The following is a 24,172-nucleotide window of genomic DNA, read 5'->3' on the forward strand; positions in this document are numbered from 1 at the left end:
GGGCTGCCTTCTGAGCTGTGCAAACATCAAAACTGAATATCAGAGGTTATTAGAAGCAGACAATAGGTACAGTGGTGCCCCGCAAGACGAATGCCTCGCAAGACGGAAAACCCGCTAGACGAAAGGGTTTTCCGTTTTGGAGGCGCTTCGCTAAACGAATTTCTCTATGGGGTTGCTTCGCAAGACAAAAAAATCTTGCGAGTTCCCGCGGGTTTTTTTCGCTTCCCCCCCCCTTTCCTAAGCCGCTAATCAGCTGTTCCGCTGATAAGCCGCCTCTCAGCTGATCGCTAAAAGCCGCTAGACCGCTAATAGCGCTAAGCCGCTAAGCCGTCAATGGGCTTGCTTCGCAAGACGAAAAAACCGCTAGACGAAGAGAATCGCGGAACGGATTAATTTCGTCTTGCGAGGCACCACTGTATAGGGAAGGAAGAAGGGAAAACAGCACTGCACTCTGCCCACTCTCTCCTGAAAGGCATTATTGCAATGGAGCAAGGGCTGGGAGGCAACAGCAATAGCTCCCATACAAGTGACTCATTTCTCAACTTGGGCTGCCACAGAACCTGTGAGGAGACAGAGGATTCAGCCAAAAGCTTACAGCCTTTTATTCAATGGGTCCTATGTCTTCTCACAGGCTCTATGCTAGTTCAAAGAGATGTAAGCATACAAGAAATATCAAGGCTGTGTACACTGGTGTTTAATCCTTGAAACTACAGCAGCAAATGGGCTTATCAATCATTTATAAACACCTCTAATGCAGAACGTTTTACAGCCTTGCCTTTTCATTCATGAATATTTAATAAATCATGCCCCACAGAGAAAGGGGTCATGTTAGGTATACAGAGAGGTTTGGGGTCATTACTTAAAAAGGGCTCATGGACTAAACTCAAGCCAACATGGCCCAGTAATCGTAATGTGGTAATCTGTGAACTGCCCTGAGACCTCTGGGTATAGGGTGGTAAATAAATTCAATTAATAATAATCCTCATGATCCTCTCCATTCAATTCTTGTGAGGGTCAGGTAGATTGCACATTAAAGATACTACATACATTGTCAAGAGCAACCAAGCATTTGTGAATGAGTGTAGGTTGGACAGAGACAACTCTCCCTTGTCTCCAGCTCATGATTTCCAGATTCTACTTCCAGATTTTGACACTGTCCTCTGCGCAAGGCCATATGAGTACATATAAACACAGGTAAAATGTTCCTTATGCCACTACATACAGGAATGCTTACAAAGGAATTGTGGAAAATTAAAAGTCCAGGGGCACCAGTATCATAATGAACTGGCAATAACTATAATGATACAGCAAACATCATAAATAAAGACTCATAATTTATGACCGGCATTTTATTTCACTGATTCCTTCCTTTCAGAACTGTTTGCCCTATTAGAAAGTATCATTTCATAGCATTCTTCTTGCATAAATGAAAGAAAACACAATAGACACTGGAACTGGTGGCATCCTGGGACAAGTCTGCTTTTATGAAAGGAGCTACTTCATTCCTTCCTGGCATATTCTGAAACTGCCAAGCAAGAGGAAGAACAGGATGGTGCAGAGAGAGAGAGAGGAGGGGTGAGAAGGGCAGCAGTGAAGAGGAAGAATTCTCCTCTCACTTAGCTGCTCTTCACACTTGAGCCAATCTTGGTAGATGTGGCAATATACCCCCATGCTGCCTGAACTGTCCTGTGGGAGTGGAAAGGAAAGAGTCACAGGGGGATGTGAACAAGACAGCTCATTCCTTTTGCTCTCTTCCTCCTGAATATCGTCAATGCATTTCAGAAACAAGGGGGGGGGTTGCTTGATTTGCTGGGTGAGGGAAACGCAGAACCACACCTGACAACATATTGGTCCACCAACAACACTAACGGTATTACTAACAGGAGCCCATTACATGACTTAAAATAAATGGCAATGTCCTTCTGCCTGTCTCTTCTTCCTAAGCGATCTCACCCAAAGATACATTTCTAGTTGCAGACAGATTTCTCTCAGGTATTTGGAAAGAGACAAATTAGTACACGAGTTAAAAATTAATACAATTTTTTTCATTAAAAGAGAATAGTTATTTCCTCTGAAATCAGACATGGACGAAAGCAAGAAACAGCTCTTCGGCATCCATTCCTTTATTGCAGTTTTCATTGGTTGCAATGACCATTCACTTATTTAAAAGCAGTTTTCTGTGACAGACTATTTTATTCCTTTCATGTTGGCAGAGTAAATCTGTATCTGTCTGGCTGACTAAAGAGCACATATTTATGCAACTGACATGCATGAAAAACGCATAGTAGCAACATTTCCGCAGTTTGCTCTGTAAATCACAGCATTATTTTTATTTTGTTTGCTGCAAATATAGTTTATCATTTGACTCAGTAAAACACCATTCAGAAGGAGATAATACATTTCCTACCACGTACAAATGAACAGCACTACTCACATTAAAATTCCTATCTTCTGTTAGGTCCCATAAAACAGTTATATTTATTGGTAGCTGTTATTTGAGAGTGATTCACATGAAGACACAATTCTGAGTGTCGGTTCCTGGCTTAATATTAGCAGAGAACCTTCTAGATCACTCACAATTAGGGCTACTTCACACATTAATTTGTACATGTAAAGCATTTTATCTGAAACTTTAAAAAAACCCCAGCACAAACAAGTTCACACAGCAGAACCCTATTTCCACAGCTTATCTGCTGCTGATCTTTAAATATGATTTACAAGTAAGTTTTGAGATGGAAGCAGGAAGGGACTGCGACTACATGTGAACCTCCTTCAATGGCCATCTCTCAGTTTTGAGTGACTAGCAAGCTTCCTCATAAGTGAGTAGGACTATAGTATAGCATTCCCCAACCTGAGGCCAACCAGACATTTCGGACTATAACTCCCAACAGCCTGAGCCAGCATGGCCAGTGATCAGGGATAATTGGAGTTGTAGTCCAAAACATCTCAAGTTAGGAAAGGCAAGTGTATTGTGCTCCTTTTACAGCAGCAGTGGGGTGTGGGGTAGGGTGTAGCCACCATCCCAAGACTGGTGTTTCTGCTGTTGGAAGCAAGGCAAAGTTGGGGCTGCATGGTCACGCTGCCCCAGCCTGGGTAAGCAACAGCAACAGGAGGGCAGCTCTGCCCCACCATATGTGCCACTATTGCTTTATTGATAGCACTAAGTGCGAGAATCTCATTTAGGAAGAGCAACACTTCTGTTAAGTATTAACAGAGCAAGCTAAAGTGAAACAAACTTAGACATAACTGATCTAAACTGAACTTGGAATCAGCCCACCTGGCCAATAATTTTCCTTTTGGGTATGAGGGAACAATATACCTTTTCTATGGTTGCCTAGGGAGTATTTATTTATATTATTGATCTACTTGCATTCATTATTTACCAGAAGACATTCAAAGATGCTTGAAACAAGAATAGTTTATTTCTGCAGACTGAAAACTAAACTAAAAACAGAAAAGTCACTAAGTGCAGATATGAGTCCAATTGTGGTGAAGATGCTGTAGTTCTTGTATTGGGAGACTGCCAATTTGGGGGGGGGGGAGAGAACTATGATTTATTTTTTTTATGACTACAATGTTGAACAATTGCAATTTTATAGTATATGCTTCCAGGCTAAACATTTAGTTGTATTCCTGGCCAGAGATATGGGGAAAGAGTCTCTCTCAGCTGTTATAATTGTTACTTGTTTTTGTTTCATCTATCCTCTCCCACCCTAGTGAGTTGGATTTTTCAGTTGTAATAAATTATTTCGAATTGACAAGGCAGTGAACACTCCCATAAGCATTCGTGGAATTTTGAATAGACAAGAACTTTTTGGATACTTACTAAGTAACAAGAGGCAATGCTCTTAGTCACTGCACATGTAACTTCACTTACAGCAAAATGTGTACTTTCATCTTAATGAGAAAGGAGAGGAAATTATCTCCAACAATGCTGAAAACCTTAAGAAATGTAGGAAAGGTATCAAAATACAAAGAGCTTTATAGGTCAAGTAAGAAGAGTATCACAGTCAGATTGAAATCCTATGTACACTTACATGGAAATAACTCTGAAGGAAAATAGTGGTACTTGATTTCAAATAATGATGCACTGGACTGTGGAGTCAGATAGATAAATATGTGATTATACAATATCTCAAATTCTACAGTAATTGGCAACAGTCTTTGGGCTAGTCATAAAAAGAAAGACGTAAATAGAAGTATTTTTCTGTGGCACAGACACCTTGGTGGTCTAGAATAGTTCACAACCCTGATTTTGCTAGTTTCTGCCAATCTATTCAAATAATCTGGGCATGTACCCTGTATGTAATCATTTATCAAATCTACATACCCATTTGCTAGAGGGAAGAACATTAAAGCAATTCTATATGAAGATATATTACAAAGCAAAGGCTAAGTTTTATACACTGATAATTAAGAATGGGAAAGTACAATAAAAAAATCACACTTAGTTCAGTACTGAAGCTGACAGGAACTTCATTATATTTATTAAGCTTGAAAAATGCAATTTCCTTTCCCTGCATCTTTGCAATGGTCAAAGTTGTCAGGTTGTTCAACAGCATTTTCTACCATCAGTTATGCAAGACCTGCCTTCTCAGCATTGCAACTGAGAACAGGCTAAGGACCAGCTTGAAAATAACGTTCTTCTTGGCAGCCTATCTAGATTTCGTCATGAATTATGCTGCATCCCATTTTTTTTAAAAAAAAAAGTCTTCCCTAAAGTCTAGCCAGTACTGACAAAAATGCAATCCAATGAGTTCAGAGTGAGGTTCCTGTTTTGCTTTGTAAAAATTTTCCTCTTCCCTTGAAAAACAGCCTCGTGCATGAATTTCAGACAGGAAAACAGCAAGATGATTTAGAACAGCAGTGTGAAAACAATGTAGATAAGTGACATCAGCAGATCCAATAACATGTCTTTTATTTCCAATAAATACAGGGCAAGTAAAAACAGAAGAAAGGGAGTGCTAACAAATAAAAGTAGGTACAACAATGTTATCAGCTAGAGATATGTAGCCCAGCCTTGTATTTAGTGACCCGCCTGAAGGCCAAGGCAAGGGCAACCAAGAATTTGATGCAGGCACATGAGCAGGCTGGCAAAGGAAGGATTGCTCAACCACCAGTTCATGGAATAAGTAAACAAATTGCAAGCCAGATCTAGGAAGAGCCATAACTGGGGAACCAGGCAGAGCTGGACACAGGCACTACTCCCCTATGCAAATGTAAGTATTTCTGTTGCTATAAGTGTCCTTCCAAATTAAAATTTTTATTGATTTTTACTTGTTTAGGTATGGTGGAAGGGGAAAACAAAGCAACACTCTTGAACATCAGCATCTCATGAAGGGTATACTCAGGAGGTCTTACATATTTAACATAATAAAAAATTTCCTTCCAGTAGCACCTTAGAGGCCAACTAAGTTTGTTATTGGTATGAGCTTTCGTGTGCATGCACACTTCTTCAGATACACACGAAAGCTCATACCAATAACAAACTTAGTTGGTCTCTAAGGTGCTACTGGAAGGAAATTTTTTATTTTGTTTTGACTATGGCAGACCAACATGACTACCTACCTGTAACTATATTTAACATGTTACCTTTGACCAAATAAAAAATAAGGCTGCAATTTAATGAGCACTTATTTGTGAATAAGCCCCACTGAATATGGTGGGAATTACTTCTGAAAAAACATAAATCTCTCACGTCAACAGGGGGAAAAAAGTTAACTTGTTCTCTGAATAAGTTACGTGCTTCTCTGTATTTTATATAAACTCCATCTCAGTGTTTCAAGACCATCTCTTCCTCTGCATTCCATGAAAGCACCAATGCCTTATATTAAGCATCTCTACTCACCTTCCACACTATCAGAACAGGAGGTTCCAATACCAGTGTCCCCACTGTCAGAAGCTATGCTGTGTCTTCTCAGGTGGGTACTCCGACCACTTGATGAACCAGTTGTGGCTTGCCACAGTGGATCAGTACCAGGTAACCATCCCGACGAAGAATATTCTGTGCCTGCCAAGAAAAAAGTATATTTATTCAAAGTCATTACGACAGAGTTCAACAACAAACTGGATTTTAAAGATAATGTCCACAGATGTAAAATTAGGAAACATCAAAACCTGTAGCAATTTTTTCTACAGTAATCTAATTATGTAGTTTATCACAGAAGTTGCACATGAACGAATTCAAACAAATAACAGTCTCTTGTTAAGATCTGGTATCATTCAGTTACTACTTTGTATATTTGTTGTGTTTACTCTCAACCTAGCTTTGCTCAAGGCTCAGAAGATATTGTAAAATACAGTTTATTTTTTGCTACGCATTTCTTTGCAAGTAAGGTTTTGAGAGGCAAGCTGGAAGTCATCATACATTCTGACACACAGAAAATGTTGCTCAGGATTCTAAAAGGCTAGTTTTCTCTAGTTTTAATTTAATTAAAATGACCCTTAAGAGAAGTGTAATTAATATTATATGAGAGCTCAACACCAAACCACAATGTCCTCAAAAGAGTATTCAACAGCTTCCTTCCAGCAGACAAAGTTTCATTTGTCTGACACAAAAGACTCTTGGCTAGAGGGCAACTTTTAGCAATCACTTCAACCGAAGACACTAAACAACTGCATGCTATCTGATATAACAGAACAGAAATACAGTAAATATAGTTCAGCTCATCATCTATGGATTTCATGACCTTACAGCATGTCACAAGCCATCTATTCAGGTCAGATCCTGAATGAAAAGACTTAAAAGCCATGAAGAAATACAGATTTTATGAGTTGTGACACAATGTAGTAGAGGCCAACCTTCAGTAAGTGCAAGATGCACCCTATTCCAAAAACTCAATTAATTAAATAAAATCACAATTTAACAATCAGCTAAAGGGGAACCTTGAATAATGCCAGATGCACACGTGCATGCACACTCACATCAACAGACACTCATTGTGATTTACTACATCATAACTAAACAGAGCAAAGCAGCAGAAATCACACTTTAAATTCAACTAATAAGGCACTTGGACTTCGTGCCAACCACATCTATTCAGGTTCCTTGATTCCTATCCTCTATACTGCTGTCGCTACTTATTACATCTTTACGCTTTCAATTCAGTTTGTGGATTCCAGTCTATGGAAGGATAGACATTTCCACTCAAGCTGCCCCCTCTTCTATATCTGCACACAGCCAATCAGCTATGATGGTGCTACTGGCTAACACACACTTCAGACACAGTAGTAAGCTCTTTTAGTAAATTACAAATGACATGCAGTGTGGCAGGACAAACCTGACCCACTTGCATTGCAGGGGAAGCTCATACCTTGCTTGAAGTATTCATGTGTGCATGTCTGTAGTGCTCAAATTTTAAAAAGAACTGCAGAACGTAATTTCGCCAATTGGTATGCCCCAATCTCATCCGCGCTTTGCTAATTCCCATCCCACTTCAAAGCGCTTGCCTTTACAATGCAAATATCAAATGTATGTAAAAGTCAGGGGACTGAGCCAAGTATATCATGGGCAGATGATGCACAAGCATGTCCATTATGTCCTGCCAGGTTGCCCTCGTTATCCTGCTGTTCCTTCTTCATTTTTGCCAATCAGAACAGACTGCCAGACCTACCCAGTTTGTGAGGAGCGGGGGAATAGTAGAGCAATACATATGGATGACAGGAGACATTGGAGCAAATCATGCTACCTGTGCCAAGGCTTGAAATGGGCAGGTTCCCATTTTTCTTAAAGGATCAGGAAATTACAACTACAATTTTAGTTGCATGTAAAATGGACTCTGTGATTACCAAGAAATTGTATTATTTCCTTAAGTTTTATTAAATCAAAATATGGAAGCAATACTTTTTTTACTAGCAAGTGTAGTAAAATGATGGCACGGAGACTGCTTTGAGGCAGCAGCTACACTTAATTATAGCAGAATCTATGGATTTTATGCAACTAAACATAAAGCAAAATCTGGTAAAATTTTAGACACACAGCAGCAGAGAAGAGAGTCATGCAGAAGATTGCCTCTTTAAATTTTCTTGATGCCTTGAATACTGCAGACTTACAAAATGTATTATTATTATTATTAATTATTCGTCATCATCATCATCATCATCAGCCCTTTACCATGAAGTCTCAAGATGGGTAACAACAATTTAAAAATAAAATATTGAAATAATTTAAAACAAATGATAGTTAAACAAATAGATCGGGTCTTGAAATACAGACCTTGGGTGTCAAAGACCAGGGTAAATTCAACATAGGACAAAAACTACTTATTAAAGGTAACAGACACACCTCAGTGGGAAGGAAATTCCATAGCTTAAGGGCTGACAAAGAGAATGCTCTCTCCTGGAACAGCACCACCCAGAACTTGAGGGCAGTGGAACTACCAAGAGTGCATAATGTATGTATACTTCACTGTCACAGTTAAGCACTATAAAATCCTTCAATGTCCTGCCTGTAGAAGATCGAAATGATGTAAGGGGAGGAAATCAGAATATATAGATCGCAGAATATAAACCTTGGATTTCCATCTTCCATATTTGAGGACTGGCATAACAACTCCATTAGGGTAGTATTTATAGTATGAGAACTATAAAAAAGGTAAAGGTAAAGGACCCCTGACACTTAAGTCCAGTTGCAGACGACTCTGGGGTTGTGGCGCTCATCTCGCTTTACAGGCCGAGGGAGTCGGCGTTTGTCTGCAGACAGTTTTTCCGGGTCATGTGCCAGCATGACTAAGCTGCTTCTGACACAACCGAACGTTGAAACCACAGCAGCGCACAGAAACGCCGTTTACCTTCCCGCCAGAGCAGTACCTATTTATCTACTTGTACCTTTTGGGGGGCATGCTTTCGAACTGCTAGGTTGGCAGGAGTATATACTATAGTATATACTATAGTGGTGCCTCACAAGACGAAATTAATTCGTTCCGCGAGTTTTTTCGTCTTGCGATTTTTTCGTCTTGCGAAGCACGGACTTTGGAAAAGCTTCAAAAATCACCAAAGTCTTCAAAAACCTCAAAAAAGGCTACCACACCACGTGCTATGAGTTGCTCCTCGAAGTGAAAGCACGGTTTTAAGAAAAAGGAAACAAACTTGCAAGACAAAGGAAACAAACTTGCAAGACGTTTCCGTCTTGCAAAGCAAGCCCATAGGGAAATCCGTCTTGCGAAGCAACTCAAAAAACGAAAAACTCTTTCGTTTTGCGAGTTTTTCATCTTTCGAGGCATTCGTCTTGCGAGGTACCACTGTATATAGTATATACTATAGGTAGTATTAATTTACTGTCCTACTTGTAAATAACCTCTGCACTGACTGCATCTTATACTGTAATTCTAAATTCATAGCTGTGGTTGTCTCTAACAGCTGGTGAAATAGCTGACTTATACTTTTTTACGAGACAATTACTTATCTTCAATGGATCAGCAGTAGGCCACAACAATTTCCAAAACATAAAAATACACAAAATGGGACTTCACTAAATTAATGATATTCAATGTAAGCAAGAAGAGAAAGAGCCCTGCTCAAAGAGCACAGGGGTATTCTGAGAACCAGGCAAAGCTGTGTAGGTATATACACATAGATGCATGCAAGAAATGGAAGGAAGAGGAAGGTAAGCAAAAGTTTCTCTTTGAACTTTTTACTCAGCACTTGCAACAAGCAGTCGTCATCATTTCCGTAGTGGCACATGGCTGCTGCATAGTAAGTTACAGCCCTAGAGGGTTTCAACTGTAATTAGAGTGACACAAGTGAGACAAAGACAGCCTATAAACAATCTACTTTAGCACAAGGATAAGCTCTTAAAGCTCATGTTTTCATTCAAGTGCATTTGTGTAACACATAAAACCAGCATAGATATCAACTAACGAACTTTCAGGGCCTTTGTAGATTTCATTTTAATCGGGGACTTTGGAAACCTGCACGACTCAAATTGCACGGAATATGGCAACTAAAATTTATTCCTTTGCACACAATCCTAAGAATCTGTTTTCATTTTCATGTTGCAAGTCTCTAGCCTACATATTACCTGAGCAGGCAGGGAATATAAAAAAGGGAATGACCATTTTTCCTTAAATAGGAATTCCAGTAATCAGAGAAAGATCCATTTGCTAAGTGCAACCAGCGGCCATTTCTCATGGCAAAATCACATTTTCTTGGCCTTAAAATCCATGTTCTTCCTTTACACACAGACAAACTGAATGAAACATTCCAAATTCTGGAAGACAAAAATTCCTCACAGAAACCATATGTGACATTGTACAAATTGTATGAACTGTGTAAAGCTCATTTATTCTACCTATTCCAGTTGCAGAACCAAATCCTAGTATTAAAAAATTGGACAAGAGGAGTTTAGAGCTGAGTTGTACAGCCCTACCGATTAGCTATTTTGCTCCTATAAAGTCTCTTAATACACAGCAGAAACAGAAAACTGAGCTACAGATGTTTCTTATTTCTACTTTGGCATGCAAATGCAATGCATTAGCTCATGCCTTCTATTGCTGGCTCACCTCCCCATCCTCCTAACCAATGCACTCTTCACCTATAGTAACTATTCCTCTTTTGCACTCTCTGTTCAACCAAATTATTCCATCTGGGGAGATTTCGTTTTAAAAAAACAGCCAGAGAATAGTAGATTTACACTGCTTTATTCTAAGCTGTTTTCAGATCAGAGTTTTACATTGGTTTGCAAACCATTTTACTGCTTATAATCAAAATACAGGCCTCTCATGAGTTATGCAGCAACCACCAAAAAAATTTTTTTTAAAAAAAGAGAAATGTAACTAACAACAGTCGAGCCTGCTCTGCATAACGAAAGGACTGCAGACCGTAAGGCAGGGCTTGGCCACACAGTAAAGCAGAGGTGCAGGTCTGTAACAGCCAGACCTTAGGGTGGAATGACAGGGATATGTGTTGCCATATTCCCGCAACCACTTGGAAACTAAACGTCGTTTGTTGTCCAAAAATGCATTTTACATTGTCATTAAAAATAGCATTTCATGCTGCCAAATTTCCAATGATTTTTTTTTAAAAAAATTGCTATACAGCCGTACCTTGGATCGCGAACACCTTGCGACTTGAACATTTTGGCTCTCGAACGCCGCAAACCTAGAAGTGAGTGTTCCAGGTTACGAACGTTCTTTGGAACCCGAACATCTGACACAGCTTCTGATTGAGTGCAGAAAGCTCCTGCAGCCAATCGGAAGCCACACCTTGGTTGTCAAACGTTTTCGGAAGTCGGACAGACTTCCGGAATGGATTCCGTTCAACAACCAAGGTACAACTGTACCATGAACTTGAAGTAAGAAAACTGATCTTGGAAATTTTGGTAAGCAGGGGAAGGAAGATGCTTGATTTACTGAGTAATAGGAAGATGTACAGTAGCTAGCAAGGTATCCATACAATTAGAGCTGGGTAGGGTCAATACTGCTTCATTAAGTAAGGGAAGGCAGTATCACCAAAGTCACATTGTCATTTCCCTCTCCAACACTGCAACCACCCACTGCCAAAGTAATGTGACAAAAACAAGTACATGTGATCCAACCTTCTACCGTATGTGTTATGAATAGTTTTTTCAGCAGCTACACTGTGCAATAATATATGAACTGGGCAACAGGGAGTTAAACTGTTATCTGTGTAATATCATGTAATATTTAAGTAGCTCTTTAAATTAACAGTGAAAGAAAACTTAAGGCAAGAGGGAGCAGATTTATGTACAAGGTAATTACGGGAAAATTCAGCAAAGGACTCTTGAGATAGCCCTTCATGACTTCATTTGACAAGGTCCTCTAGCGAGTGACAAAAATGGGAAATGTTGGCACCTTTGTTCATGGGGATGCAGCTGAAGTTTAGACAACCAGTATATGTAAGATACATCAGTTTCCAACAGAAGCAAACACAGCAGTAGTACAATGGGTCAATCAGTGGCCAAGAGGAAGGAAGCTCCGTGCTACTAACTGGTGGAGTGATTGCTCCTTCCAGTCATTGCTCAGCATCAGTCTCTTCCTATACATCAAACTGCCTGGCCACCGCTGTCAGTTTCCATTGCCTACAGAGGCACACAAAGCTTCCTTTTGGTAAGGAAGAAAGACATGCATAACAACCCCCGTCTTTCAGTATAACAGTAAGCAACTTGCAGAAATGTGGTGTAGAAGGCAAGGTAAGATTGACAAAGACGCACTCCTGATTCCTGCCAGACAAACCCAAAGCTTGAGCACCATGGCCTACTGTGGAGCAGGCGGTAGTAAATAAAAATACTATGTGATGTGTACAACTCCAGTTTCATTTTTATTTCAAACCCTTTATTATAAAGCCACATCCTTGCTATTCCAGGCCATATTTCTGATACGATGAAATTGTTTTTATAAAACTATTTTATTGAATCTTCATGTGTTAAGGACAAGTCCCAAAGTACCAGCATTAGTATTGCAGCCTTAATTTTATTTTTACTGTCAATTTCAAACAGAGGTTTTCCGCAGGTAATGTATGAGAACAAGAAGGGTTTTTTCTGCAGGCTGCAATGCCATTTCTGAAACTACATTAATTTCTCTAGAGACTGGTCTCCCTAGTCCACTCATGCTCCCCTATGGGAAAAGCGAAAAAATTTGATTCCCTCCCCCCAAAAAACTTCATATGTTTATAGGTATTTTATTTATTAAATCTCTTTTCCACACTTCCTCCCAAAGGATCCCAGCTTATATATAAGCTTAGAAGAGGAAACAAATTGAACTACCTTCATCACTATATTCTTCTGACATCTTTTGCAGAATGGTCACTATAACTCCCATTTTACAAGTAGGAACCTGAAGCTGCAAGACAGTGATTCTCTCAGGGCCACCCTGCTCAGCCATGTACTTAACAGGGAGCTGAACCCTGAAACAAAAATAAAATTTAAAATGTAGTAATCTTGCATGTTCAACAAATGTAAGTATCATTCTCTATTTAGCCCAAGCTTACTTAAAAAAAAACAAAACCAAGTGTTTGCAACTTCTAGCTACAGTAAAAACTACAAGGGTCAGAAAATTCTGTTTAAAATGTCTTCTGTTGTCATTCTCAGCTCATGTAACAGAAATTTCAGAGTGCATATGTCACTACATAGCAGCCATTCATTTCTCCTCAAACAAATAGATCAAACCAGAAGAGCTGACCCAGTGCAGTATCACAAATTAAAAAGAAACAGCCTTCCACATCATGCAGGAGAATCATAGTGTGAAGTTAGGTATACAGTACGGTAAACAAAATGATTCCCCCGCCCCCAACTCTGTAACAATGTTCTTCTGAAGCCTAAGAATGCTTGCTGCTTGGCAACTGGAAGCTTGGAAATAATCAAAGAGCAAATTTCTGTTAAATGTTTCTCACATTCATGGAACAATCCTTTCATCTAAATCCCAACAAAAAAACTATATGCAAGCAGTCCTTGGCCTATTCACATTCATACAAAGATTGCCCAAAGACAGATAAAGACACGTTGCATGAACAGACACAACACTACCTGTAGGCAATTAAAAGTTTCAGAAAACTCAATTTATGAAAATCCTAGTCATAAATTACCAATCCCTTTGACTCACTGAAATTCTCATACTTGGACTGCAACCAAGAGATCAGAAACATTTACAGTAACCTAGACACTGTTCAACATCTACTTCTGCATTTCTTCTAGTCCTAATTACAAATATAAGCAGATGCTTATGTGGCCATAATGAATCCAATGTGACTATCCTGTGGCTAGCCAGAAGTTCCTAATCATGGATGCATGAGGACTATTCCTGTAATTGTGCACTAGTTAAGATAAAGGAAAACATACTGAATTGGGCTTAAGTACAATTTAAAGTTTGTTCTTCAATATTATGTTTTTATTTTTGTTTCTGAGAAATGAAGCTTCACTTGTTCAAAAACTAAGCAACAAGACAGTACACATTTTGCAAAGTACACACAGCAGCACCCCAATCATAGTCACAATTATATGGGAAAAGTTCACATTGCCTACAACTGAGCTTAAACAAACTGTGCAAAAGAGCAGAAGCTTTCAGAGGGGGACTTAGTTGCTCACATAAGTTTTCAGAATACGGAATATAGACCTTTTATAAGAATGAAAATGTTTTCATTTGTAAAGTTGTACAGTAAAGGATACCACTGGAATTAACAAATAGCTTGTAAGCTCCTGAAACTCAGGTTACAAACCAAAGATAGGATTCTAAAGTTATGTGGAAGAGGCAGAACAGTTGATACTGGAGACAAGTGTAGAAGCAGCCTTCCTCCTATTATAGCTTATCAGCAACAAATGGGTTTTTCTTCAACAATAGCTGTTAAGACATCTGCCACACACATTAAACCATTTCAGGATCTTCAGGACTCCCAAGCAATTGCAGAGATTTCTCATCTGCTCAACTGGTTTGCTACTGTGCACAGAATATGAAAAATGTGTATACTAAACTTAATATTATCAATGAGTATGCATAAATAAATGCTTAGTCTTGATAGACTCTTAAGAGTAACTTCCATTGCCAAATAAGTGGCATGCAAATGGGAAGAGCATAGTCTTTGTTGGTTCAGATTGCATAATGAATGTCCTCTTCATTCATTACTATTTCATAACAATCCTGATTTTAATTTGCAATAAACATTTTAAGAATGCTTGTTTACCTTTTTTATAGTTCTGGATTATGGCTTATGAAATCTCTTCATCTGCTCCTTACTGTAACATAACCAACTGAGTGAAGATTGCAATTTCACATAAACTTCAGAAACCACCCATTAATTATAACAGTTAGGTGAGAATAGAGCCAGCTGTATTCTTGTTCCCTCCCTTTATGCTATTCCTTGGTACAAAAGGTGGTGCTTCACATGAGCCTCCATCTGTTGTGAGATTTATTTTCTCTCTTGCTTGTTCATTATCCAATTGCGCACCCATGCATATTTGTTACAGCATGCCCGAGAGCACAATCCCCGAAAGAAATTAAAAAGGTCAAATGTAAAGGCAGAAAAGCCATCTCACATTGGGGACATTACAGTAACCCCATATTACAATGGAAGTGAAACAAATAGGAAGGTAAGATATAGGAAAAACAGGAAGGGAACTGCTAACAAAAGGCAGAGGTGCTATATAAGCCTTGAAAATCAAGGTCACACAAACCAAAAAGAGAGAAAAGGCAGTACAGCCTACTGAGTTCATCCCTGAAGGCTCTAGGCATGCCAGTGCCACTACACAGACAATTCAGAAACTCACCATTACTTCCCCTTTCAAGGACACACCCGCATTCTTGGAGGCAAGTACCACCATTGCGTTCTCATCTTCAGGGCTCCAATTATTGTTTATATCCAAACAGATATAAAACTACTTGATCTTTCTCCCCTCCCCACCCCAACCCATCCCACACCTAAAAGGCAAAGAGAGCTTAGGTTATCCTAGCCGGTTCTTCACCTATAGTATGAATTCAACATTTGTTTCATGTTTTAACAAAACCAACCAATTCAGGACCCCCCCCTCAAAGCTCATAATAAGATTGTGATCTCACACTGGTTTAAAATTCAATTGTGACATTGCCTGTGAGGCTGATCACTCTCATGCCACCTGAGGCTAACATTTAGCAAGAAAACCTACCTTGCTCAGGGAAACACAGATATTGTCAACAGATCAAATTTGTCCTATATTAACAAGACCATGTCTCAGGAAATTATTATTAGACAAGAAATAACTATAACAGCCTAAAGCTTTCAAGTAAGTTAGTGGATCAAGGAACAAAATATCACTCTACTATTAATTATCCAGCTTGGAATCATAGTAAGATGCCTTATACTGAGTCAGATGAATTGTCAATATAGCTCAATGTGGTCTATATTAACTAATAGCAACTCTCTGAAGTTTCATAATGGGGACATTCACAGGAATACCTGAAGAGGCCAGGGATTGAATATGTGCAAAGCAAATGCTCCACTACTAAAGTATGGCCCTTCTTCAAGATTCCCCGCTAAAGTTTTGAAAGCCAAAAAGCACAAAAAATGTATAGTACTTGGCTGCATTTTCTAAATTATCAAACATGCTACAATTTTTGCACTGTGCATATTCAGGTATTAATGGCTTTGCAGTAGCTTTCCCTGACGTTGCCCTCCCAATATTTTGGAATAAAAATGCCAATAACTGCACCAGCATGGCCAATGGTCAGGGATGATGAGAGTTGCAGCCCAGCAATATCTAGGGCAGGCATAGGCAAACTCCGGCCCTCCGGACTACAATGGGACTATAATTTCCATCATCCCTAGCTAACAGGACCAGTGGTTAGGGATAATGGGAATTATAGTCCCATTGTAGTCCGGAGGGCCGGAGTTTGCTAATGCCTGATTGGGGGGTGCCATTCTGGGGAATGCTACTTTGTGGGGTATTTTTATTCGAGGCCTCCTTGCTATGCACATCAAAGCTTGAATTTATGGTCTCCTGACACTCAGACGTTGGACTCTATTCATACACCGATGGGGCTGCACACCAATTTACATGCCACAGATATGTAGCACTTTCTCTAATGCCATTGTGAAGAACAGCTCTTACTTCACACATCACACATTGTGTGGTAGAGGGGACCTCACTGAGTGCCTGGAGAAAATGTAGGATATAAATGTAAAAGTAAAAACAAAACACTAATCAGCAGTCCAGCCTTGCTGTGAGGAGACTGTCTGGACATCAGGATTTTTGGTTTGTCTTCACAAAACCAAATGCCATTGGGAATTTGTGTTGGAGTGAGAAAGAGACCATGGAGTATTCTATTATTATTATTATTAATAATAATAATACATCCATTACAAGGATCACAAAAAGAAAAAGAAGAGTTTGAATTTGATATCCTGCCTTTCACTTTTAAGGAGTCTCATAGTGGCTAACAATCTCCTTTCCCTTCCTCCCCCACAACAAACACTCTGTGAGGTGAGTGAGGCTGAAAGACTTCAGAGAAGTGTGACTAACCCAAGGTCATCCAGCAGCTGCATGTGGAGGAGCGGGGAAGTGTACTCGGTTCACCAGATTACGAGTCTACCATTCGTAACAACTACCACACCATGCGGGACATTACTGTGGGGCAAGAGGGCTGCTCATGTTTACCACTTTTTGATTTTTTTTAAGAACTGCATATTGTTCTAGAGAAGACAGATTTAATGAAGTTTCTTTTGAAATATCACAAAATAGCACAAGCAGGAAGAGGTTGTGTCATTCATTATTATTTAGTAACACCCAGTGGGACTAGTGAGTGCTATGCAACCACATGCCATGCACAAATTGTATGAACAATGCATGTTCTGGAACTACATTTTCTAAGTAACCAAACATGAAGGTTTCAGATGCTAGGAAAAAGAGAAGTCTCAGCAAAAGAAGCCATTCAGCCTCAAAAACAGACATCTGAATCTCCTTCAGAATTTGGTTAACAACTAGCTATGCTACAAACAAAAAACAAAAACACCACCTGGGTCTGAAATTACCCATGAATGCTCTTTGCCTCAATTAACTACGGTATATAATGCTTCACAGAGCTCAATCATTTTGTTTTATTGAGGATAGTCCCATGATAGACAGACAGATAGATATAAAATGAAGCAATATGAATGTTTGGGTCCATAAATAGCTTATTACTATCAATCTTATCTTCACAAGTGCCACACCTGAAACAGGTGTTTGAAATATTTATTCTTGATCACCTACACATTCAGATAAACAAGTGCAATACTCTGTGGTCTTCTTATAAAGTTTCTGTACAAAGTCATTATGAGTGAAGGAGATTCTGCATCCCAAAACAGCCTCTTATTCATGCAAAGAGTAACCTGCACAATGAAACCTCTTGCTGGATTAGAGCTATCAATTAATCCATGTTCTCTACAGAACTTTGCACATGATTTATTTAAATAATTAGAATTCACATTTATGTTTGCAACCCAAGTGTCCTGATAAAAATACTGAATAATGAATAATTATAGTGTTCTTGTGAGGAATTATTAACCACAAGAACAATCAAAATTATTCACCATGGATATGACTTATTACCAAACTATTGTGCAATCAGAACTAATCTCATATTGGGTCAGATAATGGTTCCATTCAGAGGCTTCAACCAATCAAACTACAGTATCAAAGTCAATAATGGTACACTCAAAAGCAGCCCTAATATTCTAGCACTTGGCAGGCATAATCACTGCTTCAAGTGGATGGTATAGATTTTAGTAAACATACTAAACTGAAATGAAAAAACATAATGGTACAAAGACTTCCAGGTTTGACAATAAGGGTGTCACATTTTGTCCAGCAGCAGGATACTATTATAACCAGCAACATTCTTTTAAATCAATCTATTTTATTATTCACTTCTGTATTAGCTTAGCAAACTAAGTATACAAACATATTGATGTAACAGTAGAACATGCTGGGAAGCACCTGTCAATTCTTAATCACATGTGTGCATTTCTCACAAGCTTCTATCTTTTTACTTTCAGGAAGATCTGCTGGTTGTTCTGAAAGACTTGGAAGTTGTTTATTTTCCCCACTTATTTTTCTATGTATTTTCTTATAGAAATGGGTAACTCTTGTTTTTGGACAGTGGGCTCGCCTCTCACCCACTCTGCTCAGTAATACTGTATAACATGTGAAAAGCCATAAAAAATAGTATGGCAGGTGTGTTCTTTTTAGATATTACAACCCTATTTTTTAAAGCACATACTATTGATTCATTTTACCATGGATACAGTGCAAGCAAACAATATTTAAAAAGCTAAGCATACTTTGCAAATGTGAGTGTGATGCAAATAAATTAATAGCTAATTGTAATATATATATATATATATGCCCTCAAGCTCAGTAGTAAAACACATTCATTACAGGCAAAAGGTCTCTGGTTCAGTCACTGGCATCTCCAAACATGGTTGGCAAAGACCCCTGTCTAAAACCCTGGAGAGCCCAACCTTGCCAGTTAGTGTCAACAATAATGAGCAAGATGGACCAAAGCACTGATGTGCTATAAGGTAGATTCCTATTTTCCTTTACAGCAAATAGAATACACACAGAACTGAATAGGCAGCTATAAGTCTTGTACCAACAGTACCCGGGGGTGGGGTGGGGTGGGGTGGGGGGAATCAGTGCTGTGTTTATCCTAGACTAGGAGAATAAGGTAGAGATATCTTCTAGCGAACCAGCAGGGTTGGTTCATACTTGAGTCATATACAATTATTTTAGTAAACCAGTCACAAATTCTGGATTTTATTTCTGGAACTGCCAATTTTAATCTGTTGCTTCAATTTCTGGATGGATTAAGGAATAGGAAATTATTTATGTACAGCAAGCCCTGATCATTAATTAAAAAGTTAGCAAATGAATGGTATGCACAATAAACAACAGAATCTACAGAGTCTATTTAATAGTTCACCCTGAGAACAGCTGACAACTTAAAGCTATAAGCCACTCCCCACAAGTAACAAACAGTTCAGTAATTCATAGTGTTACCAAAGAATGGTAATTTATTCTAAAGTGCTGTGCAGACAAGTACAGTTTGTTCTCAGGCACTGCAAGAGAACTATTCGGTATCAGTAACAGGAGCTGATGACTAAAACACTACCTAGTTTGGGGCCATCAGTGCAAGAATATTCAACCTAATCCTATCTTGCATGGTTTAATTATAGAGATAACTGTATGGCTTAATTAATTTATCAAGGCCATGCAAGCTACACAGGCCCAACTGAATTCCACCCGTTTTAACCTACCCATTTCAACAGCAGCATCACACTAGAAGCATCGACAGAGATGTATCCGGTTTTAACAGCACTACTGAGCTTTAAAGCTTTCCTTCCAAAACAAAGCCCTAACCCTGAGTTATCACTACTTCCCGGAAGCAGAGCATACACAGTCTCTCTGAGGAAACAGGGCTCCATGACTGGGAGACGAGACAAGCACACACTTATTTATTCCAGGGCCATGTGCAAAACCGGGCAGCACTAGGGTCTTCTTACCACCCCCCCCACCCGTATCTGGGAACTTCCAAAGAGAAAAGCAAGTGTGGTGATTTTGTTTAGTTTGTTTCCCTCAGAGGGTTGCCTTTCTTTTCCTCTTTGGATTAAGCCGCCTTCACCAATCCTGCCAGGTTTAAGGGTGATTAGCGGAGAAAGCGCTAAATATAGCCGCGTAGTAACTAATTGCATTGCTTTCCCCGGCTTTAATGGCTCCCTGAAGCGGCGGCGGTGGCGCCCCGCTTCCTTTCCCACCCAGGCTGGGCTGCAATCCGCATCGCCGGGCGGGCGGATTTGTTGCAGTGACCTTCTTCTTCTTCCTCCGCTCCTCTCCCCGCAACTCTGCCCGACACCCGCCCCTTCTCCTCCTCCCAAATCACGAAACCAGATGGCGACGCGCGTTAACGAACATCTGAAGCAACTGTAGGGAAAGGGGAAGAAGCCAGGCACAAGCTGAGGAGAAACGAGACCTTCACCCAGAGCGCCAAAACCGAGGGGAGAAATCTGGCCTGGAAACTGAAACAAGCGAGTGGGGCGGGGGGGGGGGAGAGAGAGAGAGGGACACGCTTTGTGGAGGCTGGGCGCTACACAACCCAAACCCGGTTCGCGTTCACACGTTTGCTGCCCGAAGAGATGGGGCCGGCCTTTCCCCCCGCCGCCGCTACCTGCTCTGTAGTCGCCGTTTTGGCCGAACTCGGAGAGGAGCCTCCCCCACATGGCGGGGCCTCCGCGGGCGGAGAGAGGGCCGTCGAGGAGGAGAGGCTCCGGGGGTCCGCCCGGAGACCCGCGCCCGCGCGCGGCCTGGACGCCAGAGGCTGGAAGGGGCAGCTGCTGCTGGTCGCTCATTGCCGGCCCGCCGCCGCCGCCGCCGCCGCTGCTCCTGCCCTTCGCGCTTGGCAGCCCGACTCTGGCCTGCGAGGACCCGAGGCCATGGTTGCTGCCGGCCAGTTCCTTCGCAGGACTAGCAGCGGAAAGGACAAAACTCGCCTCCTTCCTTCGCTGCTGCTGCTGCCCACACACTGCAGCTTCCCGTCTCTTTTCTTCCTCCGCCTCCTGCTGCTGCTGCTGCTGCTGCTCGGTGCCGGGCGGGGACAGAGGCGGGAACTCCGCAGATGCTGCCGCTACTCTCTGAAGAGAGGGGAGTTGGCAGCAGAAGCGGGAGGGGGCGGCAGGCAGCACGGAGCCCGCCAGGGGTAACTGGAGAAGCGGGAGACGAGGAAAAGGAGAGGGAGGGGAGAGGGCTGTTTCTTGGAAAGTAGCAGGAGGCAGCCCGGGAACGTGGAAGGTGGATCCGGGAGCACATGCGAAAGGGCCTCTGAGCACGTGCAGAGGGCCGGACCCCGTGCGTCTGACACCATTAGGAGGAGAGAAAGAAAACAACTTCCAGGTCCACGCTTTTGCAACTTCTCCATATACACACACATATATACATACTGAGAGGCTTGATAGCGTGGTCACCAACGGCTGAACTTTGTAACGATAGCGTGGTCCCACTCAGAAGGCAGTTTTGAGTACAATAACACACTGGTGGTTGAGTTGAGCTAGTTCAACCACAATGGGTAAAAGGGAAGAAGTAATCTTTCTGGTTTGGTTAACACTGGACTAAACCCTATTGGAGATACTTTACACAGGGCATGATAAGGCATGGAGGCTGCCAAGAAATGAAAAGAACCTAAGCACTTAAACACTTAACCCGGATAGCTCAGTTGGTTAGAACATGGTGCTGATAATGCCAAGGTTGCAGGTTTGATCCTCGCATGGGACAGCTGCATATTCCTTCATTGCAGGGGACTGGACCAGATGATCCTCAGTGTCCTTTCCCACAATTCTATGATATGGTGGTAATGTCTGTATCTGAAGGCCTTTTGTTCAGAAAGATCACATGGCACTTCCTTGTGCAAATGCAGTATCTGCTGTAGCTCAGTAGCTGTAGCAATGTGGTGCTCTTCGATGTGATGTTGTGGATTGCAGCGCCCATCAATCCCCACTAGCATGGCCAACAAGAGAGAAGGGCATCGCAGTACACACTAAATGGAGGGTGCCATGAGGGCTATCCCTGCCCAATGTGATTAAATAATTGGGGGGGGGTTGTCGGGGGGGCTGGAACTGAGCCAAAAATCCACCTATATCTCTAATCAGTAAAGTTGTGGCCATTTCTAATCCAGTCATGGTCTGCTTGAGTTGATTAATTACATCTTACAGTTAGCAGCTGCCTGGAGTGTGTGTGTGGCGCTGCGACTAGGCCCGCAATAAACTAACTTTGTGTTGAGTTCCCCCACCTTTCTTCCAGAAAGAAAGCACTAGTCACAAGGATAATATGAGAATCAGGCCACAAATGGCTTCCCACAGAGGTGGATTTAGGGCAACACAACTGGTTCCCTCACACTGGGCGCCAAGCTTAGGGGGTCACCACACAGCATCACATCTATGACATAGTGCACATGCAGAATGGAAGGCAAGAGGCAGGGGGGGCACCAAATTTTGGCCTCTCACAGGGCGCCACTGAAATTTGAAAGACCAAAGTCCACCCCTGCTTCCCTGATAGATAGGCTCCCTCACCACACAGTTTGTCTTTTCTGCAAATTACAAGTAAAGCTGCCCTTATACAACTAGTTTCTACTTGTTTTACATCTTTGTCTCAGGGCTTTAATTCAATTTTAACCTCTTTTTCCCCCCATTTGGTGTAAGCGTAAAAATACCATTTTCAGACATAACATTGCAGGTCATTTGCATTTTGTGTATCTTGAGTACAAGAGTATATGCCTTGATACATTTTGTGCATCTTGTGCATCTTCAGGTGTTCTAGACAAGTGTGCACTAGTGGAAAATATTATAGCATCACTGTAGCTGCTATGTGCATAAGCAGCAATAAGCTTCAGAGTTACACAATCCCCCCTCACCTTTCATACTCTAGCTTGACTGTAATAAACAGATTGAAAGCTTTCATATTTGAACTATACAGAGTTCTTCACTATGTCTAAACTCAGTAAACATTTTCATCTAATTTAAACTATGATTTGTTCAAACAACTCATAATCAAACTGGTTTATGAGCTACCTTATTAACAAAACAGACTAACCAGAGTTCACCCTAATTTGTATATAACAATTTAGAAGCAAATGCTTCCAGTTGCTGCTTGTGCATTTAATGCTGAACCATAGTTTACTGTTATGTCCAAAAAGGATCCGTAACTTACAGAAAGGTGGCGTTTGAGTCTGTAGCAGTGAAAACAACTTAATGTAATACTTTTTAAAAGTTGCAGATTTATTCTGATACGATGAATTTTCATCAGTTGACTGGTGTGTGTGTGTGTGTGTGTAAAGGAAGAAGTTGTAAACTTCAGTAAAATGGTAGTTAAATGGAAAAAGCAAGTCTGTGAGAGGCTTAAAAAGTGACCATTACCTACAATAGTAACTGATGAAAACATAATCATATGATATCTGTAATGGGACAGGAAATCATTCTCTTGATTCAAGACTAAACATAAACATCTTGATAAGTTCTAATTCAATAATTTCACAATGGAGTTTCCCTTTGAAATTCCTTTGTTGGCAAATGGCATTATAGAAATTGGCCCTTATCTTGATTTGTCATTCTCTTCTGTTTCACAAGTGTCTGGTAAACACTGCATTGAGTTACAGCCTCTCCAAGACTGATGCACACTCTTGGTAAACAGTGTGCAACATTTATAGTTTGAAATTCCATTTATAAATCCTGCAGTCTTCTTAAAGCAACTGCAGAATAAACAAACTGAATAGCAGCAAGCGTATCAGTCCCTAGACAAGTTTAATTGGGATAGAACCAATGGAAGGCAACTGACCCAGAAAAGCAAAATTATAGAATGCTGTATGCTTTGCTGCACTCTGGATTTGACTGAGCAGAGGGAACAGTTCACGCCATTGACACAAACACAAAATTCTTAATTATGTATTGTCCTTGATTGTGAGCAGAAATTAAATTTACCCCATGGTATGTTAATTTAAAATACAGTCATGCCATGGTTATAGAACTGAGGCTTCATTATCTCCTGTTTCTTAAGCCACACACAATAAATCTAACTGGAAAAAACAACAAAAAATTATTAGAAATATGCTTTACAGTTCTTCACAAGATCAAAATATTGAAAAGTAATGGAAGTGAATAGAGAATAGATATGTTCAAGGACATAACATAATCTCCCCCCCCCCCAAAGTCTGCTGCACTTACTCTTGAT

At 40.6% G+C, this 24,172-nt stretch overlaps 1 protein-coding gene across 5 annotated transcripts in view; it reads right to left on the reverse strand.

Moving 5' to 3' along the window:
* CEP85L (centrosomal protein 85L) overlaps window positions 1-21,039 on the reverse strand; it is a 101,591-nt gene extending 80,552 nt beyond the window's left edge. The window contains exons 1-3 of one of the 5 annotated variants that reach the window (XM_081856152.1): window positions 20,625-20,713; window positions 12,722-12,861; window positions 5,849-6,010 (exon numbers count right to left, since the gene is read on the reverse strand). In XM_081856152.1, the coding sequence (XP_081712278.1) occupies window positions 5,849-6,010; window positions 12,722-12,839 (280 nt within the window). In that variant the 5' untranslated portion in view covers window positions 12,840-12,861; window positions 20,625-20,713. Of the gene's footprint in view, window positions 1-5,848; window positions 6,011-12,721; window positions 12,862-15,214; window positions 15,350-20,624 lie in introns of those variants that run through there. The other 4 variants (XM_081856151.1, XM_081856149.1, XM_081856150.1 and 1 more) reach the window with 4 other exon arrangements.
* Window positions 21,040-24,172: the final 3,133 nt, after the last annotated feature.

Source organism: Podarcis erhardii (assembly GCF_964252035.2).
Source record: "Podarcis erhardii genome assembly, chromosome: 3".
In the NCBI taxonomy this organism is placed as follows: Eukaryota; Metazoa; Chordata; class Lepidosauria; order Squamata; family Lacertidae; genus Podarcis; species Podarcis erhardii.